Consider the following 23,787-nt stretch of genomic DNA (forward strand, 5'->3'; position numbering starts at 1 on the left):
GGAGGGGACATATGTTCTGGAAAGATGAGGGACAGGAAATGGCAGGGATATTGAATTTCCTGGGCAATTCAATTGACCATTCTTGGTGGCCCTACTGAAATCTTCATTACCAAAAGGCAGATGCCAGAGGGAAGTGTGCTGTATTGAGGGTTTTTTTTTTTTGTTTTTTTGTAGAGTAGGAAAGTTTTCTCAGGCTTGGGAGCACCCTGGGCTGGGAAAGAGCCCAGCAGAGCCTCCCCCTTAATACCTGTATCACTTTGCAGTGGTGTGACAGTCACACTGGAGCGCAATTCTCATTCATTTGGTAATTGGTTATTTTAACACAAACTGTGACTAAGGAACATGATTACACACCTGTCAGCCATATGACGGGAGAGAGAGCTGTCTGTGAGCGAGGAACAGGCCACGCTTCTTCCCGGTCTCCATGGAGTCTTCTCCATCAAAGATGTCATTTTTCATTTTTATCTTGAAACAAGACAGACATTATAGCTACTGCCTTGTCTGTATCATTTATACGAATTGCTGCCACAGATGCTAATCTAAACTAATACAGTTTCATTCTGATTATATTTTTGTAGACATCAGACCCTAGAGCACAGGAAGGCAGGAGGTAATAGAAAGAAGCAAATGAGCATAAACACTGGGTGGTGTCTTGGAGCAGTGTCCTGTGACAGGTGAGAGCTGGGGAGAGAGAGAAATGAAGCTGGTTCCCAGAGAAGAAAAAAAGAATCACAAAAATAAAAGAACACTGTTTCAGATTGCCCTGGTGACTTAGGGAGGGATTCTCACTTATGGAGTAGAGCTTGCTGGTGATTGACTCAGAGCCCTCTAAATTGTGAAGGAGAGATAAGTGTCAGAAAGCTGGGACTCACTAAAAAGAAAACAAAACTCAAAGGCAACAATTTTGAACTGAATTCTAAAACAAATAAAGACCTAATAAATGCCGTAGTATGTAGTTTTTTGTTGTTTTTTTTTAATCCCAAGCTTTTATTTGGGGTGGGGGTTCTTTTTCAAATGTATTTATTTTTAATTGAGGCAATATTGGATCCCTTTGCCTTTGAAGAAAAAAAAATCACCTCATTTTATACATTTTATGAAACGGGTAAACCACATGTTAGATTGTACAGAATTTTTCCTTTTCCTTATTTTATCTGCTCTCCTCTGTCCTTGGGAAGACATAGGTTACAGTGTGTGCCTCATCTGAACATTTAAATCAGTAAATGAGACAGATGTCTTCTTCCTTGCTGAGTGAGAAACAAAACTGATAGAGGTTGAAGTCAGTAGCTAGAAAAAAAGGAATAAGGAGTGGTGAGTAGCAAAGAGGGGTGATAATAAAGCCTTGCTCAAATTCTCTAGGAAGAGTGGTGAAAGTCTGAAATCCATAGGAAGCAGTTCTCCATCAAGCCATACTGCGTATGGGAGCAGGAATCACCCCCGCCCCACCCCTCTTATTTTAAGATTTATTTATGTATTCATACAGAACAGGGGGACAGGCCAGAGGTGCAGGCGCGGTGAGAGGATTCACCAGAGACAGAGTGGGGAGCAGAGCAGGCCGAATGTGGAAGTACACTGCTGAGGGGAGCCGCGGGCTGGTCAGGAGAGGTCTGCCGCGCCAAGTGCGTCACCTTCAGGGTCCCAGAATCGCCCTGAGCGGCTGCTGCTAGCTTGCAGTGCTGTGCTTTAATCAGCTGCGCCTCCAGGGTGGCCTGGGAGTGGGAATTTTGCTCAGCAAGCGTGGATGGTTTTTTGATGAGAAACTATTCATGAAGCATGAGAGGAGGTGAAGAGATAAAGAAAATTTCAGAGGCAAGATGGGTCATGAGATGGCAGAAGATAGATGTGGGCATCCTCAGAGAGTCAGGTTGGGTTGTCTGGTGAGAATCAGGACCCCTCAGTCTGTGTCTTCTGATTGGCATTTGCCTTTGTCTTCCCAGCATGCTCTATGGATGTGCTAATCAAGATCTTAAAGAGAAGCCCCCATTGCCTTCCTGCAGCTGTTTTCTCTGCAGAAGAGGAAGTGGATCTGAGTAGTGACTCTGTGCCATGACTCTGTGCCAGGCCTTGTGTGGGACACGTGATGATTGTCCCATGATTGTCAGACATGCACTTACGTCTGAGCTGCATATGGCGGCCCCCATTTCACTGACAGGGCCAGAAGTCAAACTCAGTTCAGAGTTGGCAGCAAGTGCCCTTCCTCAGCCCCTTCTGTACTAACATCCTCAACCAAGTGGCACATGGGTGCTGGGCCTTTAAGATTTTTGTTCTCACTTTTTTGTGGTTTTTATTCCTCATTTTGATGTGCATATGAGAAAATTTTCAACTTCTTGCCTTTGGTGATTTACCTTTAAATGCTGAAACTGCTTAAAAATCTATATTTTAAATTTGACATTCTAATTTGCATAGGCGTAGCCCTTGGCAAGGATCATTTGCTATGTTGTTACCATCAAACTTAAAAAGTTCAAATGTGGGCCCTCCCTGGTGGCGCAGCAGGTTAAAGCACAGCACTGAGAAGCTAAAGCCACTTGAGCATGAGTTCGAACCCCCCCTGCCCCGGAGGTGACCACATGGCTTGGCAGACCTCTCCTGGCCCGCCCGCTGCTCCCCTCAGCAGTGTACTTCATCGATCTGCCTGTTCTGCTCCCCACTCTGTCTCTGGTGAAGCCTCTCGCCACCCCTGCACCTCTGGCCTGTGACCCAGTTCTCTATGCACAAATAAATAAATCTTAAAAAAAAAAAGTTCAAATGTGGATACCATTCATTGGTAAAGGCTTAGTTATTCTATTGCCTACAACTGCCAGGCACATGGTATATGCTCAATAAATGAAGAAATGAGTGAATGACGCTTAAGGATGAACATGTAAGTGCCCTTGTTAGAGCTGTCTGTTTTCTGTGGGGTCACAGGGCTGTAGCTAGCACGTTAGTATAGCTATAAAATAGTGCATCTGTAGTTTTTGAATTTGGGTAAAACAATTCAAAGGCAAGGATCTGTCATTTCCTTTTAATTTTTTTTTTAAGATTTTACTTATTTATGCATACAGAACTGAGGTACAGGCCAGAGGTGCAGGGGGAGGGAGGATGGAGGTGTGGAGGTGAGAGAATTCACCAGAGACAGTGGGGAGCAGAACAGGCAGAGTGACAAAGTACATTGCTGAGGGGAGCAGCGGGTGGGTCAGAAGAGGTCTGGCTGGGGACCAAACTCATGCCGAAGTAGCTGGGGATGGCTTCATAGTGCTGCGCTCCAACCCACTGTGCCACCGGGGAGTGCCCAGATATGTCATTTCTTAAGACAAAGAAATGATTGATCATTCTTATCCTCCTATTTTCTACATCAAACTATAATAGTTTTCTATTCTATGTTTAGGCAAAAAGCACAAAAAGCATTTTTATGAATTTAGAATTCTTTGTCCTTGAGAAACCTGTCTTAGCCTATCTTGACACCAAGGTAAGATCCAAAATCTTACTTTCACCTTGGAATCCCATAGTCTTAAATTTGTAGGATGCATGAGCGAAACTGAAATGGAAGCGGGGACCCAAAGTGAGCATCCCTGGGAGATATTCCTGACCTCTGTGCAATTTCTCCCACAGATGCACAGGCCTCCATGGGCACAACCACCACTGCCATGCAACTCCCTTCCTCCCTCCCCTTCCACCCTCCTTCCCCTTCCGTCCTTGCTTCTTACCTCAAAGACAGAGTACTTGGGAAGGCCACTGTCAGCACCCAGGAGGTTGGATGCACTCAGCCTGTGTGTGCTTCTTGCTGGTATTGCCTTTGGCCTGATAGACGGGGCCTCAGGCCCTTGTGAGGTGCTGGCTCCTTGACCGTCTCTATTTGGCTGCATTGGGCATCGGGGCATCACCACAAGAAGGAAGAGCAGAGACACGATTCCCCTCCCTCACAAGGACTCACCGCACCTTTGAGCCATGATGCCTCTGCCTTCTAAGGGTACCTGCAGTTTTGGGTGGATGCTTGTGGTTGCTCAGCAGCCAAGTCTTCTCTGCTGGGCATCCCTGTGTGGAAGCAGCAGGTGGTGTAGGGTGAAAAGTCTGCTCCTGGTGTTCGGACACCTGCATCCAGAGCCCAGCGTTACCTCATTGGCGTGTTAACCTTGGACAAGTTCCATAACCTCTGCTTCAGAGTCCTTGCTGGCAAAATGGAGGTGGCAGTGTAAATATAGTCCCCCTAGGGGGTTAGGGGGCTCAAGTGAGTAAAGTCTTGTAGAATTCTTAGCATGGTGTCTCACCCAGAACACCTTTAATCTTTATGTTATTGAAGAAATGACTTCGACATTGAAGTTTCTTGTTTTGTGGTGACAGCTTCATGAAGTAGGTTTGAATTGGGCAGTTAGGAGGTGGTGATGTTTGCTCTGGTGAAGTTTGATCTGCAGTCTGCTTCCTTCTAGTAAAACCACTTCTCTTATATCAAGAACCACGCTGGGCTATCGAGATACCAGGGTGCAGAGGAACTGGAATAGTGTTGGAATTTTGTCAGCCAGGAAATTTGGGTGAGAAAGGGAATAGAGCAAAAGGGAGGAGCATGGCTACTCCTTGGGCAGGGAAAAACCACGTTGTATTCTCAAATATACTAAAATGGGAGAGGATTGGAAACCCTCAGTGTCCACTGAAGTTGCCATCTGTGTATGGACCTCACCTCAAACTCCACTGTTGGCCTCAACTGGTCCTTCCCTCAGCACCATTCAAATTCCTTTCAAATAATTCTCCCCTATTTAAACATGCCACAGTCCCACCTTTTATTACTTCCATTCATCATCGGCAGATTGGCTGAGACTTTGAATTAAGACTCCAGAGAGTGCTGTTTGAGCAGAGGTCGTTATTTATGAAGCCCCTTTGTCGCCATCTTTGCATGGGGCTCTCAGAGGCCGATGAGTCCTGGGTTTGGAAACAAGGTAATTTAGACTCTGTTCTTCTAAGCCTGATGGTGCCTCTGTTAATAGGTCAAGTGTCATGTGGATCATAATTGAAGCTGTCAGGAGGACCTTCCTGTTCAGAGTCCTACCCCCAATCGCACTCTGAAAGACCCAGGGGGCAGAGAGAATGAACGTGCATCTTGTCTTTCTCCTTTGCCTGCCTCCACTGGCATAAATCACAGCATCACACCATGTGGTTCAAAACATTTATGTGACTGCTGTACAATAACAGTCAGGATTTTACTCCTAGCCCTGCTCTTTCTTCTCATGTTCAGGCTGATTTTAGATCGTTACCAACATTGCATAATTCTCACTTCTGTTTTTTACTAAAGAAATCTTATCTTTAAGACAAATGGCATTTGGAGAACCATTGTAGCAGTTTAACCCTAAGACTGTCTCAGGTTGGAGCAGGTACTCTCCTACCCGTGTCTGTCCAGAGCGAAGAGTGGCCATCAAAGGTGGGGCTGGAGAGATGGGAGTGGATAGAAACAGGCTCAAATTAAGCACTGGTTGGGAAGCAGTGACAGGGTGCAGGGTGATTCCCAAGAACAGCCCTGGGGTGTCAACAGCCCCTCTTGTAGCTTGGTGAGCACCAAGGGGGTGGATTGAGACTTAGCTTATAAACTGCCCAGAAAAGATGTAGGCAACCCCATAGTGTCTGGACCCTGATTATGACTATATTTCTGTGGTTGCTATGGCAGAAAAGAAAGTTAAGTTGGTCTGAGTGCTGAACATTTATTACTGTTGTGACACTGTGGTCTTTGAGAAATATTATTGCTAATTCAGAATTTATAGTTCTTGACCTCAGTTAGGAGCAAATTCAAGGACACTGTTTTAATTTGTGACTCAGCGTTCCCTGACCACCACTCCTGGGGTAGGTCCTTTGCGTTATTTCTTCCACAAGTAGTGGGAGATGGCACTGATTCATTCACATCCTCTCACATTTTCCTGTGTCTGTCTCTCCTCTGCCGAGACAGACACGTGTGATGTGGCAGGTGAAGGGGGTGTTCTGTGACCAGACCCAGAGAGAGCTAACACTCCTAGGAGCGTGACCCAACCCTGAGGAGTTGAGTTGAGTTGAGTGCTCTCTATCCTTCTGGAATTGATGAACTCAGGTATTGTGATCAACGAGCTGAAGGTTATTTGTAAGACACAGGTAAACAGGTGGGTGTGTTTTGAGGATTGATGTTTATAAAGTTTGAAGTACCGTCTTCCTTAGGCAGTACCACAGACTCAAGAACGTGTGCTGGCTCAGCCGGGCTTGCTCGATGCTCCTTCCTCGGCTCTCTGCAGACCACCTGTCCTTTGTGGTGTGGCCTCCCATGGAGCACCCCTCTTTCCTAATTTCCTCAGTGCCTTCCATCTTAGAATTGAAAGCTCAAGAAAGCCAAAGAATTATGAAAACCACCTTCATTAAAATAAATGACTTCAGCATTTTCAAGTTATTAAGTATTCCACACAGAATTTTTTTTAAACCATGAACAGAGACACAGTAGCTCACTAATTCCCCGCAGCATGGGGACTCTGGAGGCAGCCTGGGTCCAAATCCTGGTTTCACCATTTTTGAGGTGGGTGTTTTTTTTTTTTTTTAAAGATTTATTTATTAATACAGAAATGGGGTACAAACCAGAGATGCAGAGGGTGAGAGGATTCACCAGACACAGTGGGGAGCAGAACAGGCAGATCTACGAAGTACACTGCTGAGGGGAGTAGCGGGCGGGTCAGGAGAGGTCTGCCGCGCCATGTGGTCACCTCCGGGGCAGGCGGGGATCGAACTCATGCGGAAGTGGCTTTAGCTTCTTAGTGCTGTGCTTTAACCCCCTGTGCCACCAGGGAGGGCCTTGAGGTGGGTGGTTTTGATAGATGGCATGATCTCTCTGGGCTCCGTTTCCTCATCTATACAATGGAGATATGGAAAGTAGCTATTTCACAGATATTTTATTTTCCATATTTCTAAAATATTTGTTTTGGCTTGGCATGAATGTGTGTATTAAAGCACTTAGAACAGTATCTGGTGCACATGTGGGAGCTCTAGGTATGTGAGCTCTTAGTATTTATCATGATACTTCCCAGAGCAGTCTCTTCATCTCATTCCAATGTGTTTTCCCATTCCCACTGGGGGCCTGTTTCAGGGTGGATTCTTCCTGTGGATAGGAAATCTCCGTAATGTCTGGAACTTTCCCTACCCCTATAGTTGGGGTTCTAACGTTCCTGCCTAGCCTCTGCCTGTTTCACACTCTCTGATTTCTCAGGTCCATCATGAGGTCGATACACAAAGATAGGAGTCCAGTCCCTTCTGCTTAATGATTTCAGGGAACAGGAATCAAAGGCCCACCTGAAATGCCTAGATTGGGCCAATTATTTAAGCAGTAGCAAAGTGGAGTCATTTGTATTTCTCTGCCTTTTGTTTCTGCTCGGAGGCCCCTGGGTAATACATGCAAACGAATAGTGACAAAGCCAAAAGGCAAGCAGTGGGCGGGCGCAGGAGCTGGGGGAGGGGCGCAATCAGGCTCCTGGATAATCCGCCATGGATCAAGGGTCTTGGGAGAATCAGAAACTGCACAGGCTATGACAGCAATGTGGCATTCTCAGAGAGCAGAACGAAGGTGCTGCATGTGTGAGCCTAGCTCCAGGGCTTTCCCTGTGGACACTCTGAGAAAAGTTCTCACCTAACAAAGACACTCCGTGACCTGACACGGAGTAGTGCAAGATAAATCTAGAAGGGTCACTGTCCAATAAAGGAAAAATAGATTAAAAGAATGAAAAGCTAAAACAGGGCTTTTCAGAACCACTTAGTGACTATTCTGATTATTCCGGACACAGCTGTAATATGCTGGGATGAGCATGATATATTTTAGCTGGCATGGTGGCTGTATTTCAGGCCGATGTGGAATCCGTTGCCGTAACTGTCATGCAATCCATTAGGGCCCCCGAGTGAAGGCAGACATTAATCAGGCATGAGATCAGCCCCAGCGTCTCACAGGCTCGCAGCTCTGAGTGGCTCTGACCTGGCATCGTTTAAGGAGATGCTTGCGGAGGCCGTAAACATGATTCAATTCCCATTATCTTCATGTTGCATATTTGTTACCGTTATTCTTTGAAGACCCCAAATTGGATATTAAAAATTTATGATATATATAAAGGTTTGCATGGAGTGAAAAAATAGCTGCAGCAAATAAGTCCATCTTATTCATCAGAGATGTGTGAGCTGTCAGAGGAGCTTGAGCGGCACAGAGAAAGCCCTTCCGCTTGCTGGTTGAAGAGGCTGGAGAATTAGGAGAAATTTCACTGGGGAAATAGCTTCTCCCTTGGCTTACATGCTAAATGGGAATTTAAATACATTTTGTTAAAAGAACAAAGTAAAACAGCAGCACTGCAGGTCTGCAGTAGTCGATCTTCAGTGACAAGCTAATGAAAGGGAGTATGGGAAGGTTAGTAGTAACATGAATGAGCAGATGCTTTGGGTCCATGCACTGGTATTTCTGGGGGTCTGGGTTATTTCCAGAGCAGGGAGTCTGGGGGAAAGTTTTCTCTGAACTGTGTGTGCATACACAAGCACATGCACAATCCTGCCCATGAGCTATGTAGCTCTCTGTGATATGTCAGTGATCTGAATTAGAAAATAGAAATGACAACTGCTTAAGGAATACCCATTTGCAGAGGTAGGTAGTTTGGAGTGGAGGAAATCAGAACAGGTCTGGATCTTGGTATAAGGAAGAGCAAAGGGTTAGTGAATCCACTCAACATATATTTTTAGGGTTGTCTGTTATACAGGGTCCTTTGCTAGGCATAGAATTGTATCCATCCATGGTCTCTGCTCTCAAGGGGTTTCCAGTCTGGTAGGGAAGATACAGCATGAATAACAACCAAGATATTTACATTAAGGATTCCCAGACTGATGGGGTTCTATGATCAAGTGAAAGATTAGATACAGGGAATAAAGCACCAGGTTGGTTTTCTACAAATAGACTTTAGAGATGAGAATTTGTTAGTCCAAATGCAGAAGGTCAGTTCAGGTGGTTGGCAGAAGGGAGAAACATGTGGAACAAATGAATTGCTGGCTCAAGTCCTAAATGAGTGTAAAATCTGTGATGAAACTGAGACCCTGTGTCTAAGCAAGTATAAGGGACAGGTGTCATAAGGAGTGCACTGAACAGTCAGATCTAGGTGTGAAGGTCCTGGTGCAATCAGGTGTGGTAGGAGAGCTCTGGTGGAGACCTGTTGAGGTGCAACCATGGAGAGAACTCCTGAGCTTCATGGACATAACGATTCTCTAAGGATTTGAGTGAAAGGTAGAATTCCAGTTCTAGGGCTAAAGAATTGGAACCCACTCATTTACTCACTCACCTTTTTTTTTTTTTAATTATTTACTTATGCATACAGAACTGGGGTACGGGCCAGAGGTGCAGGTGTAGGTGCAGGTACAGGTGCTATGAGAGGCTTCACCAGAAACAGGGTGAGGAGCAGAACAGGCAGATCAATGAAGTACACTGCTGAGGGGAGCATGGGCGAGTCAGGAGAGGTCTGCTGCACCATGTGGTCACCTCCAGGGTGGGGAGCGAACTCATGCTGAAGTGGCTTTAGCTTCTTAGTGCTGTGCTTTAACCTGCTGCACCAACTGGGAAAACTCTACTCATCACCTTTATGGAGTCTTGAAGTATTATGGGTATTAGCCATAACTCTACAGCTTTCCAGCTGACTAGAACACAGTTTCTGGGTAAAGGGCCTCACAGGTCAGACACATAGATGGTGATAATACAGTGAACGGAGGGAATAGACATAGAGAGGGAGACAGAGGAGTACAGAGCCCAGATTAAAAGTAGGAGGAAAGGTGTCTGTGACTCCCTGAGGAGATGTAGTCCAGACAAAGGCTTAAGGGATGATAAGAATTTTCTAGAAGTAGGAAGGAGAGGTGAAAAATGAAAAATTTTACCCTGAGGAAATGGGGTAAAGTACAGGAGCCAGTTGAAGGGAACTGGGCATTCAGACACATGGAATTGGGTCTCTGAGATAACTGAGCAGTAACTCCGGTGGGAGCAGGGACTACTGTGAGGCCTGTCTCTGCCTTCCAGCCCAGGGCCTGAGCAGGCTGAGCTTCACCAAGGGTGAAGATACTGGGCTGACCTGTGTCAAGTTCACAAAGGTGTACACAATGCACTGCAAGGCCTCTGTGACCCTGAGATTTCCCAGGAGAATGTGTGTGCACACTTGAGACAGGAAGAAATGTCCAGAAGTGGGGTATCAGGAAATGAAATTTCAGTTTTCAAGGTGATGTCCCATGCTTTTGCTTTTGAAAAGAAATGCTCTTACCTCTGGGTCAAACAATTAATTATAAAATAGAAAATGTGGTTCTCTACAGCTATTCATCTTTAAACTTATTTCCACAACTTGGAGATGCACTATTTTTGATGTTCCCCAGTCTGGTAATGACACCACATGTGGGAGCTGACATGTGCTACATCTGCTGCGCTTGGAGAGCTAAGTCTGGAAGCTTGGGGTTGCTCTCCAGCTCTGACTCTAGGCAGAACTTTTTCTTGTTTTCAGAAGATATTTTGAAATTACAGTGACACAGAGGTGGAAACTCTCCTTTATCACAGGGAGATATTAATTCCAAAGCCTAATTGACTTCCCTTTAAATGGCAACAATGGCAGCAATGCTATCTTTCTGCCAAGTCGGAAACACGTTCCTTTTCTGGGATTGGCTAGCTAGACAGTTTCTGGAATGTTCCACATTTTCTGAAGGAATCCCGGAGTAGACATACTCACTGATCTTGCTTGAATGTGCTTTGACCCAAAGTAAGAAGTGAGTTCTTTGAAAGAGAACTGAAGTTTTCCATATAGAAGCATCCAAATAAGAAGCAAATTAGTGATGACTCATCAGGAAAGACAGGTGAATACAAGGTTTATGAAAGCCGGAAACTTCTGAAGTAGAGAGGCAATTAGTCTCTCACATGACCTACTATTTATGCAAATACTCACGGATGCTTGACTCTCAGCAAAATAAGGGAATCCCCTGGCAGTTTAGTGGAAGGAGGTTAATATTAATTTTTATTTTATGGCAAGAAGTGAAGTTTTCTTAGAATATGATAGTTCAAATATACACCTTTGGTCTGACAGTCACCTTTATAGTCAAGTGAAAAAAATGCTTCCCATTTGCTTTCCCCCATAGTGGTAAATATCGCTAGCACATCAATCAGAATAACCCTGTTGAGAATAAGGCGTGTGGAGTGAGTTCATCTTGGCATGTCTTACAGCACTGTCACCCCCAAACAAAGTCGGCATACTTGGTGGATACCAAGAGCCACTGCTGGTGAGCTGGAACCCAAAGCAGGGACTTAGAGCATTCTCCACTGAGAACTTGAGACCAGTAATGAAACAAGCCGCGTGCTAGTCTGCTTCGTGTTACAACCATGACCCGAGATTTTGAACAGCTTCAGGTTTCGCACAGCCCTCCCTGCACGGGTCATCAGCTCCCACTGTCCTGCCCCCTCTACACACCATTGTCTGCATCTGAAATGAGGGCAGATGGAGAAGGCACTGGCTTCAATATATGTTGTTATAAAATATCCTAAAGTGATTGTACATAGAGGGTGTGGAAGTTTCTGCGGCTTTCATCTAACGTCGCCACAAGTTGCTGTGGCGTGATAGTGGAGCACAGTGGTCCTGCAGTGCATTTACTGTGCAGGAAGATGAGGCTGCAGTGGAGAAGCCAGACACCACCCTGGCTTAGGAAGCATGTGGTGTCGAGGCAGAGACAAAACCACACCAACCGTTGCAAGGTGGCAGCTGTGGTAACCTGAAGAGAGGACAGACTGGATGGAGATGTTTGATTGGACTACAGAGGTTCTTAAGGCTTTTTTTTTTTTTTAAACAAAAGTCTTTTTGAAGAAGTAGCATAGTAGTTCTTCCAAGATTTGTCATTCCAGAAACTAAAAGTAAACAGACATATGTAGATATATATTTTGCCCATAAGAATGGAGGCCTGGAATCATTCAGGTCTTCAGAGCAAGGCACAGTGTGAGGGCCACATGTGTCCACTCCTGGTGTTGCTCCATCAGGAGTCCCTTCCTGATACCCTTAGGGACCCTCTTTGGGTCAGGGGCTCTCAGCCCTGCTTGTACATTGCAATCACTGGGCACTTAAAAAAACCAAAACCCACCCACGCCCAGGTCTCAACCTGGATTAGTGAACTCAGAATCATGGAGGCTGGGGCAAGAAGGAGTTACTAAACAACCCAGATGATTCAAATATGCCGCAGAGTAGAGAAGTACTATCTTGGATGAATGCACTTAATTTCACTTGGTCTGACAATCACAACTTGAATTTTTACATAGAAAACTTTCAGAATGCAAAGGGAATTTCCATGAGAGGTGTGTGATTGAGTGCTGTGTGCTCACACGTGAAGGCGGTGACACCAGGTCTCTTTACACATTGGGCACTGCTGTCTCTGTGGCATGTGATGGAAATGCAGCAAATGGCTGGAGGATGGACCTGAACTCTGGAATCAGGCTAATTGTCCGAGGCAGAGCATTGCCAGAACCCTGGGAGTTTGATGCAGAGGCAAATGTAAGATTCAGTGAAGACGCAAGTTTCTGGCCTTCTTTCTGTACTTCAAGTCAGCTGTCCTCCTCGCTTTTCTGTTCCACTGCTGCTTTATGGAGCTTCTTAAATTATGAGGCTTTATATGAAATCTGTAGTCTTTGAGGCAGCACATTCAAGTCATAGATAATGGGATTTTTTTTTGTCCTTTAAAAACATAAAAAAGCATTGTGAGCACCTTACATGTAAGTGGAATGAATGTGTTTTTGCCACTAATGTTGAAAATATCCCTGGGCATCTGGTGTGTATGAATGTGTATACATAGTACATGCATAATAAACACAATCTACCTTATGAATATTTATACACAAGATACATATATATTGAATGTAGGCATACATATGTAAATAGTAGCCCTTGTAAACTATATGCAAAGTGTGTTTCCAAGCATATGTATCATAGTGCATCAGGAATATAATAAACCTACCACCACATTTAGCATATTTCAAAGTGGCATTTTCTACAGAGTTGTTTATGGTAGGATCTAGTTACTATCCATCTCTGGGTTTTTTCCCCATCACTTAAATGTTTGCTAAGTACCAGCTGAAAGTAAGGCAGTGGGCCTGGCAGAATAAGAAAGAGGAAATAGATGGGGCTCTGGCTTCAAGGGACCTGTGCTCCCAGAATGGTTTAAATTCAGTCATGAAGAATCTACATTGTTGCTGCCCATCTGGCATCTCACTGCTTTCTCACGCTGCCTTTTATTTATACTCTGCACTTCCACACGACTCCATTGAAGCCTCTATTAACTTAAGCCCTGATGATGTTGCCGAGAAGAACTGATGCAGTGAGAGGAAGACTGGCCTCTGTGCCTTGACACTTGTTGCACATGAACAACATGCTTGTTCCCCTCTGTCACATGTAGTCTGTCCTACAAGTGTATTTTTATTTCACTCTCATTTTCTAAGAAAAAAGATAAAATTTAAAAGATCCCAGAAATGTTCTTAAATCTCAAAATGAAGCCAAAATAAAGGAATCTTTTCCCCTACAAGCTTCTTGTAACCCAAACATTACTGTCCATGATATTCCACTTCTAAACTCCAGCCAGATTCTTCCCTGCAATAAGTAGTGGAAGGCTAATTGGGAAAAAAAACCAACCAACCAAACAAACAAACAAAAAAACAAAACAAAACCTATACATTCTAAAATGTACAAAGTCTGGACCTCTCTCTAAAATGACAATTCCCTGTCTAGTGGAGGAGCTGAGTGATACTTGTCAGCGGGCAGATTTCACTCCATTAAAGGAGAAACTATACATCAGCCTGTCATCACTATCCACAGACGTCTGCTCATTGTTTTCTGTCCCTCAATCCATAACATCACAACAGGTAGTTCTCAGCTGCTCCCTCGGTGCCAGACATACATTTTATCTAAAGAGACAGCAGACAGAACTACCTGCTGCTTCCTGTGCGGCTCTCCCTGTGTTTCTCTCCTTTTCCTACTTTCACTTGGGCTTTTTAAAATCAGCTGGCAAGAAGCCAGGAGCTCATCATTTTAATGCAGTGCAAAATGGAATATGCATAATTATATGCAAGCCATATGTGAGGGAGACAGCTCAGCTGTGAATTTCAGGGGGCCAGGAAAGAGAGAGCAGTTAGGGCTGAGATGAGAGAGAGCAGAGCGGAGTGCAAGTGTCACCCAAATGAATGGTTTAATGAGTGTGCTGCAGACACGCCTCCTTTCACCTACCTCTCCCTTCTCTCCAACTCCACACCCGAAACCAGTGGAGATTAGAATGAAGACTGTATGCCAGCAGTATTGCTAATGGGTTCTGTTAATGTCTCCATTTAAACTTCAGCTTTCTTCATTAACAGTGTAGATCAAAATAACCAGTAACTTTTAATGCAGCTTCTTAATTAAATCTATTTTTTTTAACTGCATTTGATTGAAGAATCATTGTTCTTACTAGATCATTGCTCCTTTCGGATCTTTATTTAAAAATCAAGGGGAATCAGTTTATCTCTAATAGTATTATAATGCAAAATATAACTATGCAAACTGCTTTTCTTATGGCCTTGCTATTAGAATTTTTTTTAAGTGCATTATCTAGAGATTGCTTAAGCATGCCAAAAAGTTTAAACACGTATGTATGTCATCTAATCTTAAATGTACAATGAAAGTCACTGCAAGACTAAAAGTGGTGGTCATTTCCAACAAAATTATTTGATTTTGGTTTGCTTCCTAATGTTTTAAATATTCCACCACAGTGAATTTGCATGTTCAAGCTAAACTATGTAAAGAAGAATAAATCCCAAATTTTGATATCTAAAAGGCGTACTGCGTATTTAAACAAACTTCTTAATAATGTTGTTATTTCTGGATTCCCGTTTGTTTAATGATCTGAGCTGTTATGCTTTTAGCTTTCTTTTCTTCCATTATTTGTAAGTCCCTAAATAGGCCATTATATTTCCCTTCAGGCTAGAGATGAAGATGGACATGCTGAAAATTTTCCCCAGCAGCACTATGCTAAGGAAACTTCAAGGCTTGCCTTCAAGAATAACTGCGAACTACTTGTAAGAATGACATACTTACAACAAGTCTAGAATGTTACTTTAGCACAGTGAAAACAGTTTTTGCAAGGGTTTGTTCATTATTACATAATTTATGAAGTATTATAGTTTTTCTGTATAGAGTTCTAAATGCTAATTCTGATATCACTGAATATTAATTATAAGATCTCAAGTTGTTTGCAAATCTTTTATATCTGATTATAGAGCTTGAATGGCCCTGTCTTTATTAGCTTGTTTTTATATAGTAGTTTATAAGCAGCCACTTGGAGAATGGCTAGTAAAGTTAAAAATACAGAGAAAGACAATTGATATATGTAGCTTGGGAAAAAAAAAATCACACCCCACCCCTCCTCCCACTTCCTAATGGTACACTATTTTAGGGGACAGCATAGTAATATTTTGTGCTGCTAGGAAAGATAGCAGAGCTGACACGCAGTACTCCCTTTAGAATTCAAGTATTCCTACACTCTCTTGCCAAACTCAATCAGGCACTCTCGTCTCTCTGTAGAAGCCAAAGCAGGGACAGGATGCGTGATGTTTACCAGTCGTGAGAGAGCAGATATCAGCTGTGACGGGACTCTGTTCCAACGCAGGGTTAATTTGCTGTTCATTTTAAAGCATTTGCAGTGAGACAAGATGAAAAGCAAGCAGGAATGCCTATTCTATTTCTATTAAATGAATCTGTTGGGACCTAATGTTCTTGATTAGCTTTTGAAAATGAGTGCTCCGCAATGCGCTTTCTGTTTACCTAAAGTAAACAGAGAATGAATTGTCATTTATTTAGAGATTCAAACACTGCTTTTGAAAATGAAGCTTTATGAGGGATCTAGCTATGTTGTCCCTAAATGTTCTTTTCTTTTCAATTGCATTAAAGCAAAACATTTGCTCCAACTAAATGAAAACACTGAAAGAGAATGAGGATGCTCAGTTGTCACATTCTGAGGTAGTCTCATTTCTGTTCCGTTTTTGGCGGAGTGCAGCACAGCCCTGCCAGGTCTCTGCATTAGGAAATCCCACATGTCCCAGACTTTGGACTTAGCTCTGATACCAACTGTTCATTAAAAACAAAGTGTCCAAAGAGCAGGAGAGGAGAGAAAAATAGAGTGCATGCCCATCCTAGCCACAGTCCCCCTCCCCAGACTGAAGGGTCACAGCAGTGCTACTCATTCTGCATGGGTCCCTTCTCCAGTCAGTCTGCACACACACTCGCTGCTTATACGTGTATTTTTTCCCCTGAAAACTTAACTTGCCTTATATTTTATCTCAGAGCTCTTAAACTTCAGTCTTGCTAGCATTACTGTTTTAAGGAAGCCCTTTCATGCATTTCAGTTTTAATGCTTTGCTCCATTACTGTGGTTATCCAGCAGAAGACAGTGGCAGCTTCAAATGGTTTTGGGAGTAGTTTGCCATGTAAAAGTAATGTGCCATATTTGACTCCCTAGCCCCCACCCTCTCCTCCAGCTATTTATTAGAAAAAAGCAAGCATGCTTGAGTCCTGGTTGTGAGCAGCTTATATTGGAGAAGTAAAACATATATGTGGACATCTTTCCAACTATCTTTAGAGAAAATATATGTGTAGTCATTGCTGTGCTTTAAACACAATATTGTGTTGGCAGGAGTTTTGAAAGACGGGTGCAATCTTTGTCCTTCTAGTTACTGTTGGAAATGCTTTATTTTGGTCAGCATTCTTCCTTGTGATGAAAGAAAAAGGAGAATAAAGAGAAAAAACAAGCTTATTTCCCCAGGGAGAAATTTAATTTTTTCAGCTGTAAGAGAAGCGATGGTGTCTGGCTGGTTATAAAGTCCTGAGATATTACGCTTCTATATGAAAAAGATTTCTTCATTCTTAAGAGAGAAACAGGAAGTCCTTGGAGTTTTCTTAGGGCTGCTAAAGAGTACATTTTTAATCGCTTGGCAAGAAAAGATTGCATCCTCTTCCGTAAAGTGCTCTGAGGTTAAAGGTTGTTTTGCCATCCTGTATGGGTCTCTGCAGCAAGAGCCGTGGTAGGTGTAGGAAGTGGGGGAGCACTGTTGGGGATCGATGGATTTTAGGAAAAAGCATCAAAGGCATAGGTTACTTCTAGGCTCCCGCTGAACAGGAGTCTATGGCTGGCAGGCTTGTGCTCTGGACATAGGTGCTGGCCAGGAAGACTGGACGTTTTCTCCAACTTCATTATTGACTGTTGATTTTATGTGCCCTCCCCCACACCTTCAGCTTCTGCTTCTTGGAAGAGGGAAGAATATTAAGTAACCTAAACAAAAGCAAAGTTAAATCGATGCTTGGAATACCCACGAGGGTATAATCAGAAGGTACTGACAATGAAAGCATTGGCTGATAGAAAAATCTGCTATTCCACTGTAGATTTCCTGTGGAGTATTGATTTTTCCCATTTAAATCCCAAGCTGTGATGTGTGCCTTCACACTTAATGTACAACACAGATGACTAGATATTTAACTTGGTGGCCAAGATTCTTTGATTGGTGGTTGTGTAGCAGCTTCCTTATGCTTTTTATTAATTTTGAAAATGCAAGGCTGTCAAGACAAATGACATTAGGTAAAACTTGAGTGCTAGTTGCTACATCACCATTCAGTGTGGCCCCATCCAGCTCTTTGTAGATTGGTGTGCATGTGCACATACATGCTTGCACACGCTCTCTCGCTCTCTCTCTCACATGCACATACACCACACACATACACATACCACATACCCCCTGGGTATTTTGCTGGCATATCTAAGCGCATGATCAAAGCTAATAACTTTCAATGAAAGGAAATGCAGGAAGTCTACATCACATCAACACTATGGCGGCATCATTTATGAAGTTAAGACACATAGAGCCAGCCACAATGACTAACCTTGCCCCAAATGCCAGCTTCACTGCTGTTCCCTTTAACATTACTCTTTATTATTTTATTTTATTTATTTTTTAGATTTATTTATTTATTCATATAGAACTGGGGTACAGGCCAGAGATGCGGAGGGTGAGAGGATTCACCAGAGACAGAGTGGGGAGCAGAACAGGCAGATCTACGAAGTACACTGCTGAGGGGAGCAGCGGGCGGGTCAGGAGAGGTCTGCCACACCATGTGGTCTCCTCCGGGGCAGGCGGGAATCGAACTCATGCGGAAGTGGCTTTAGCTTCTCAGTGCAGTGCTTTAACCCGCTGCGCCACCAGGGAGGGCCCAACATTACTCTTTATTATTGGAGACTGGAAGACCTTCTCATTTTCCACATTATATTAGTAGTGGGAATTGGGTTAAGAGCTATAATCAGAGGAAACAGTAATCATACTATGAGCTACTCCCTTCTCCTTGGCTAGTACTTTCTCAATTCTTGAAACCCAGATGGAAGTAAGACCTTATAGAAATAAGCAAATCCTAGTTCCCAAGAGGGAGAAGAGCGAATAGCTAGAAGAGGACTATTGAACCTGCTGGGGGAAGAAACTGAAGACAACTTAACCTACTCCAAGGCTTTTAAGACCAGCCTGGAGATCATCACTGTGATCAGGAAGAAGTTCAAAATACCCAAGAACAGCATCAACCTATATTGTGTAATTTGGTTGGAAAGAAATCTGGTTGAGAAAGTCTAAAAGGGAAAGCAGGGGAAGGAAATAAGACAAAAGGAGAATCAGCCTGTCTTCCCAATTCCCAGATTGCCAAGTCATCCTCTTGACAGACTCTGACCCCCTTTGGCTTTTCCTTAGGCTACTAGGGGTGGCGGTTGGCACAGGGAAACCAAGCTGAGAGCCTTAAAAATAGCATGAGGGAAGAATTGTTTCTGATCAATTACAATGGCAGCTTAGGGAGAAGATAAAAGCCACTTGAGTGTTACGGCTTAATGAACAGAGGGGCTGGGATGGCGTGATGCTGAGGCATCTTTGGGAGCTGATGGGTCCATCTCATTTCCTTTGGAGTCAGACAGGTGGATTAGAAGAGTAGGAAATACCCCTCAGCAGAGGTGCTGATACAAAAACTGCTCTGTGTTAGTGCAGTATTCAGTTAGGAAGACATTGTCAAGCAATTTGGCATATATAGAGCATTGTACGAGGCACTGCTTGTGGGGGACACAATACAAAAACACATTCCCCTTTCTTTCAAAAAAAAAAAATTTACTCATGCATACAGAACTGGGGTACAGGCCAGAGGTGCAGGGGTGGAGAGAAGATTCACCAAAGATAGAGGGGGGAGCAGAACAGGCCGACTGGCAAAATACACTGCTGAGGGGAGCAGCAGACAGGTCAGGAGAGGTCTGCCGCACCATGTGGGTCACCTGCCTGGTGGGGGCTGTGCTGGAAGTCTGTGGCTAGCTTCAAAATGATGCACTTTAACCTGCGCTGCTGCGCCACTAGGGAGGGCCCAACACAATCCCCTTTCTGAAGGAACTTACCATTCATTAGGAAGTGGGGGCATATACAGCTCTGTAGTCCTAGGAGTATGGGCTCTCGTGTCTTCCTGCGAGTTAGGATTTTTCCCCAGCTGGTCTTTATACAATATCACCCTGGTTGTTTAACTAAGGTTCTCAGGCACAAAGGCTCAAACTTTATGGTCACACATCTGGCATCACATCATGTTGGATCCCTGTTTCACTACTTGTATCTCTCTGAACATTAGATCTTCATCTGTAAAACAGGATAATAAAAGATAAGCTCAGAAGGTATGGTAAGGGATGAGAACAATGGCACATTTAAAGTGCCTGGTACATGGTAACATTCAGTACATATTAGCTGCTATTATTATGACTTATTTTAGTGATTGCTATCATTATACAGTAAGCTGTGCCCTAAGAATACCAGCAAAGCTTTGGAGCACAAGGGAGGGAGAGATGACTTCCATATACAGCAAGAGAGACTTAAACTTTGATCTTACATGGTTTGCATTTTGATAGTCAGAGCTGGGGGATAAGGGAGCATTTCAAGAAGAGAGAAATAATGTGGGCACAGGCAAGGATGTGGAAATGACAGTCCAGGTCTCCAGCACTTCAGCTAACATCTAAAGGGAGCAGGGTATAAAGTACCTGAAAGCTACAGCATGAACTGGCAAGGTCAGATGTGTGGGGTGGCCACAGTAACTGGTGTCATGCTTTTGAGTTTGGGCTTTAGTTGTTGTGCCTCATGTAAATTCCTAGTGCTTCTTTGGATTAAATAATTTTTTAATGACGTTTCTAACAAACGCAAAACTAGAGTTATAGAAATTTATTCCCAATGTCTATCATCCAGCATCAACAATGATCAACAAAGGGCCTGTCTTGCTTCGCTATCCCTTTACCTGCTACGTCTTTTCAGCCTTTTCCTGCTAGCACTTTGTGAAGCAAATATGATTTTGTTTGTCAAGATGTTAGCGCCCCACTTCTCTGACTAGAGACATGTTCTGGTCATGGTTACATGGGGTTTGGAGCTTTCGGTCTGTGGACATAGAAAACAAGTGGCTCTTGGTGATGAAAGAAGGGGACTCTTTCTTCCCTGTTCAAGACTGACTTGGACAGTCAGATCCAGTACAAGATTCCCTTAAGGTGAAAGCCACAATGCCAGTGATGACTTGAGTCTTCTTTGCTCTCGGGTGCTGTCCTGAATGTATTTATTTAAAAATAAGGTGGGTTCTCTTTGCAGCATGGTCCTGCTCACCAGTGCATGTTAGTCTCATCACAGCAATGAGGGGGAAATTCTGCCTTGTTTTATGTTGGCCATTGCTAGGATTTACCAGCTAGAATATAGAAACTTAACGAGTTACCCCCAAAAGGTGATAGAAATTGCTGCATTTCTTTTGAAAGTTGATCAGCTCCATTTTCTTTTTCTTTCTTTCTTTTTTTTTGACAAAAACTAGAATTCTTGTTTTATTTAGAATAAAAAGTCTATTTGCTGACAATTAAAATTCATGGTGACACACTTAGACTCCCAACATATCAAATAACATAGCATATGATGTGTGTATACATAGTATATATGTGCCAGTTACCTGAAATAGTAACTGTAAAAGCCCCAAATGCAAAGTGACCCAGGGGCTGATGGGATGAGAAAGAAAAAGAAAGAAAGAGTTGGCCCATCTCATAATTTTTTCCATCCGTCCTCTAGATTCCTTTAGTTTGGGGCATTTCATGAGCTCCCAGTTTTCTAAACTATGCTCGGAAATACAGGCATTTTTAGAAAGAAAGGGAATGATCTCTGATTAAGCAAGGGGGCAATTCTGAAGCACATCTATACTCTCCAGCAAGACCCTATCTAGACTTGACAGAAGGAATGGCTTCTGCTTAAGTGGCCCAGTTTCACCTGCACATTCTCTTGAGTCCATCAGTGCTGTTGTTTAACCTTGTGCTCCAACAGAGTCTGCTTCTTCTCTCTCCTACTTCGTTCTTTCCAGCCCCTTGGCTCCCTTTGCTGCCACAGCTATGTGGTTTAGAGCCTTCTCCTGAATAAAGACTCTCTATATTACAGGAGACAGTCTTTCTTCCCAGCCATGAAAATTTTACTTTAATGCTCTGTTTTTTTGTTTCTTTATATGCAAGAGAAGCCATCGAAGACTAGACTTTTGCCCTAGTGTAGGGAGATTTTGTGGGGCTCTGGGACCCTTGATTTGATCAAAGATGCCTTATTCCCAACAAGCTCCTTTATCCAAAGCATTTGGGATATTAAGAGATTTTTGCTTACTTATTTTCAGGGTCATTGCTCAAAAATGACAGACTAACTATGGCTTTCATGATGGCTTCTCACATAATACATTGCAGTGGTGCTTGGAGTCAGAGTTATCAGGGCCATATATTCTCCAAGGGAGTCACCTGCCATGGTGATAGAAATGGCTTCCAATTCCAGCTCTGCAGATACACCAGCTGTGCAATCTGGGCAAGTTTCTTACCTGCCCTGAGCCTCAGTGTTGTACTAAATACTGTGAGCATGCATACCGAACATACCTCCTGGGGTTGTTTTAAGGAGTTAATGAGATCATAATATAAAGCATTTATTTTGCCTGCACCTTTGTAAAAGTTCACTAAGAAGTACTCTTATTCTAATAAAATGGAGTTAGAACAAAAGCTTATGACAAAGGCCTTATTGTCTAGTTCATTCTCTAAATAGAGTCTCTTCCAAATTGGTATGGATAGATGGATAGAAGCTCATTAGTAACATTTTAATTAGGGCAAAGAACTTCAGAGGAACTCTTGAACATCCACCCACTTGCCTGTTTATGCCCAGAGCACTGGAAATGCCCGTTGGCTGAATAGAAAATGATGCTGATTTGTGAGATACTGCAATGTTGGAATATCTTTTTGAATAAGGTAACAAAACTTTCCAAAATAACATAGTGCTGTAGTGAAGAACTTGGGCCCTTGAACCAGACTGGTTCTGGGACAGATTCAGGAAACTCTGTCACTCCACTGAATACATGAACCTGACCAAGTCACTGAAGCTATGTCCGTGTTCTTGTCTGTAAAATGAGAGCAACAGTTGTATATATTCTGTAGGGTTTGTATAAGGACCAAAAGAATAAAAACCCATAAGGTTCTTCGAACTGTATTGAGCAGACAGTTGGTACTCATTGTTATTTGACGATGTCTTCCAAGGATGAGCACTTACAAGCATATAATAGTCTTTTATTTAGCCTATTAAGGGGGAACAGACAAGAAACTGTCCTCTGTGGAAAGTCTTTAACATGCCATCACTAGGTCTCTAGAGACCCTTTTTCAGATCCTTTATTCTCCATAACTTTACTAAGTACTTATTTTTATTTCTGTGTTGTGTAGAGGGAGATTAAAGTTCAGGGAAGTTATGCTTCTTGCCCTGGGCCTCACAGTGCTGCCCTCTGACCCCTGTCTCTCTGACTCAATGTGGACCAGGACACGCTGCATGGGTGGGGACCAGGTCCCAGAGCTAAAGAAAAGTTTCAATCTATGTTTGCGGATGAATGAATTAAGAAATCAATTTGGAATCACCCTTCTACCTTCCTTATAGTAACCATTGTTTGACAGAATTCTGAAACCAGAAAGAGCATTTATGGAGAATGTTAGGAAAGAGAATTTGTCCAGAAAGGCGTATCAATGGTTGAGGATTCCTGATACCTAATAAATTGTAAAGAAAGAAACCAAAGTTCCTTTAATTGGATGGTCTTGGCACAGTAACAGAACAGCTGTAGACTATAGAAAATATTTATTTCAATATGATATAAACATTTGACTATATATCTAATATGACAGAAGTAGTTTATATTTAGTAATCTCTAGGTCTTTCTTTTAAAGATTTTGAATCTTTTAAGTATCAGTAAGGTCATTTTAAAGGCTTGACCTATTTTGGTTTGATCAGGTTGAATCAAAACTATCAGAGTGAACTGATATAGTCCCTTTGAGATTCCTGGTCATCAGATAGCATAAGGGAGTCAGGTTCAGCCTCATTCTCCTTTGTTTTAATTGCTAGGACTGAACAATTACCTAAAATACCAAGCAGAATTTGCCTCTGATGGCCTCTGATGGAAACTCTAGGTCATATATAAAGCAAAATCAAATAGGAAAATCAAATAGGATATCAGTTGTCAATGTAATAGCGCACAACTAACCAGCCAGAACTAATATTAATCATATTCAGTCATTTGCTTGGTTTATGGTTAAAAGAACAAGCTAAAAGAACAAGAGGCTAAAATCTTTTAGGAGAGAAAGGGAAAGTTTATTAAAAAAAATAGTTGTGGCCCTCCCTGGTGGCGCAGCAGGTTAAAGCACAGCACTGAGAATCTAAAGCCGCTTCCGCATGAGTTGATTCCCGCCTGCCCCGGAGGT

The 23,787-nt window shown here is 43.0% G+C and overlaps 1 protein-coding gene across 1 annotated transcript in view; it reads left to right on the forward strand.

Annotated features, from left to right (window-relative positions):
- Positions 1-23,787, forward strand: part of SOBP (sine oculis binding protein homolog (Drosophila)) — a 163,557-nt gene that overhangs the window by 83,284 nt on the left and 56,486 nt on the right. The window contains exon 5 of the mRNA XM_004674073.2: positions 14,942-15,037. Coding sequence (XP_004674130.1) covers positions 14,942-15,037 — 96 coding nt within the window. The remainder of the gene's footprint in view (positions 1-14,941; positions 15,038-23,787) is intronic.

This window comes from Condylura cristata, unplaced genomic scaffold (genome assembly GCF_000260355.1).
Source record: "Condylura cristata isolate star-nosed mole 26May11 unplaced genomic scaffold, ConCri1.0 scaffold00001, whole genome shotgun sequence".
Classification (NCBI taxonomy): Eukaryota; Metazoa; Chordata; class Mammalia; order Eulipotyphla; family Talpidae; genus Condylura; species Condylura cristata.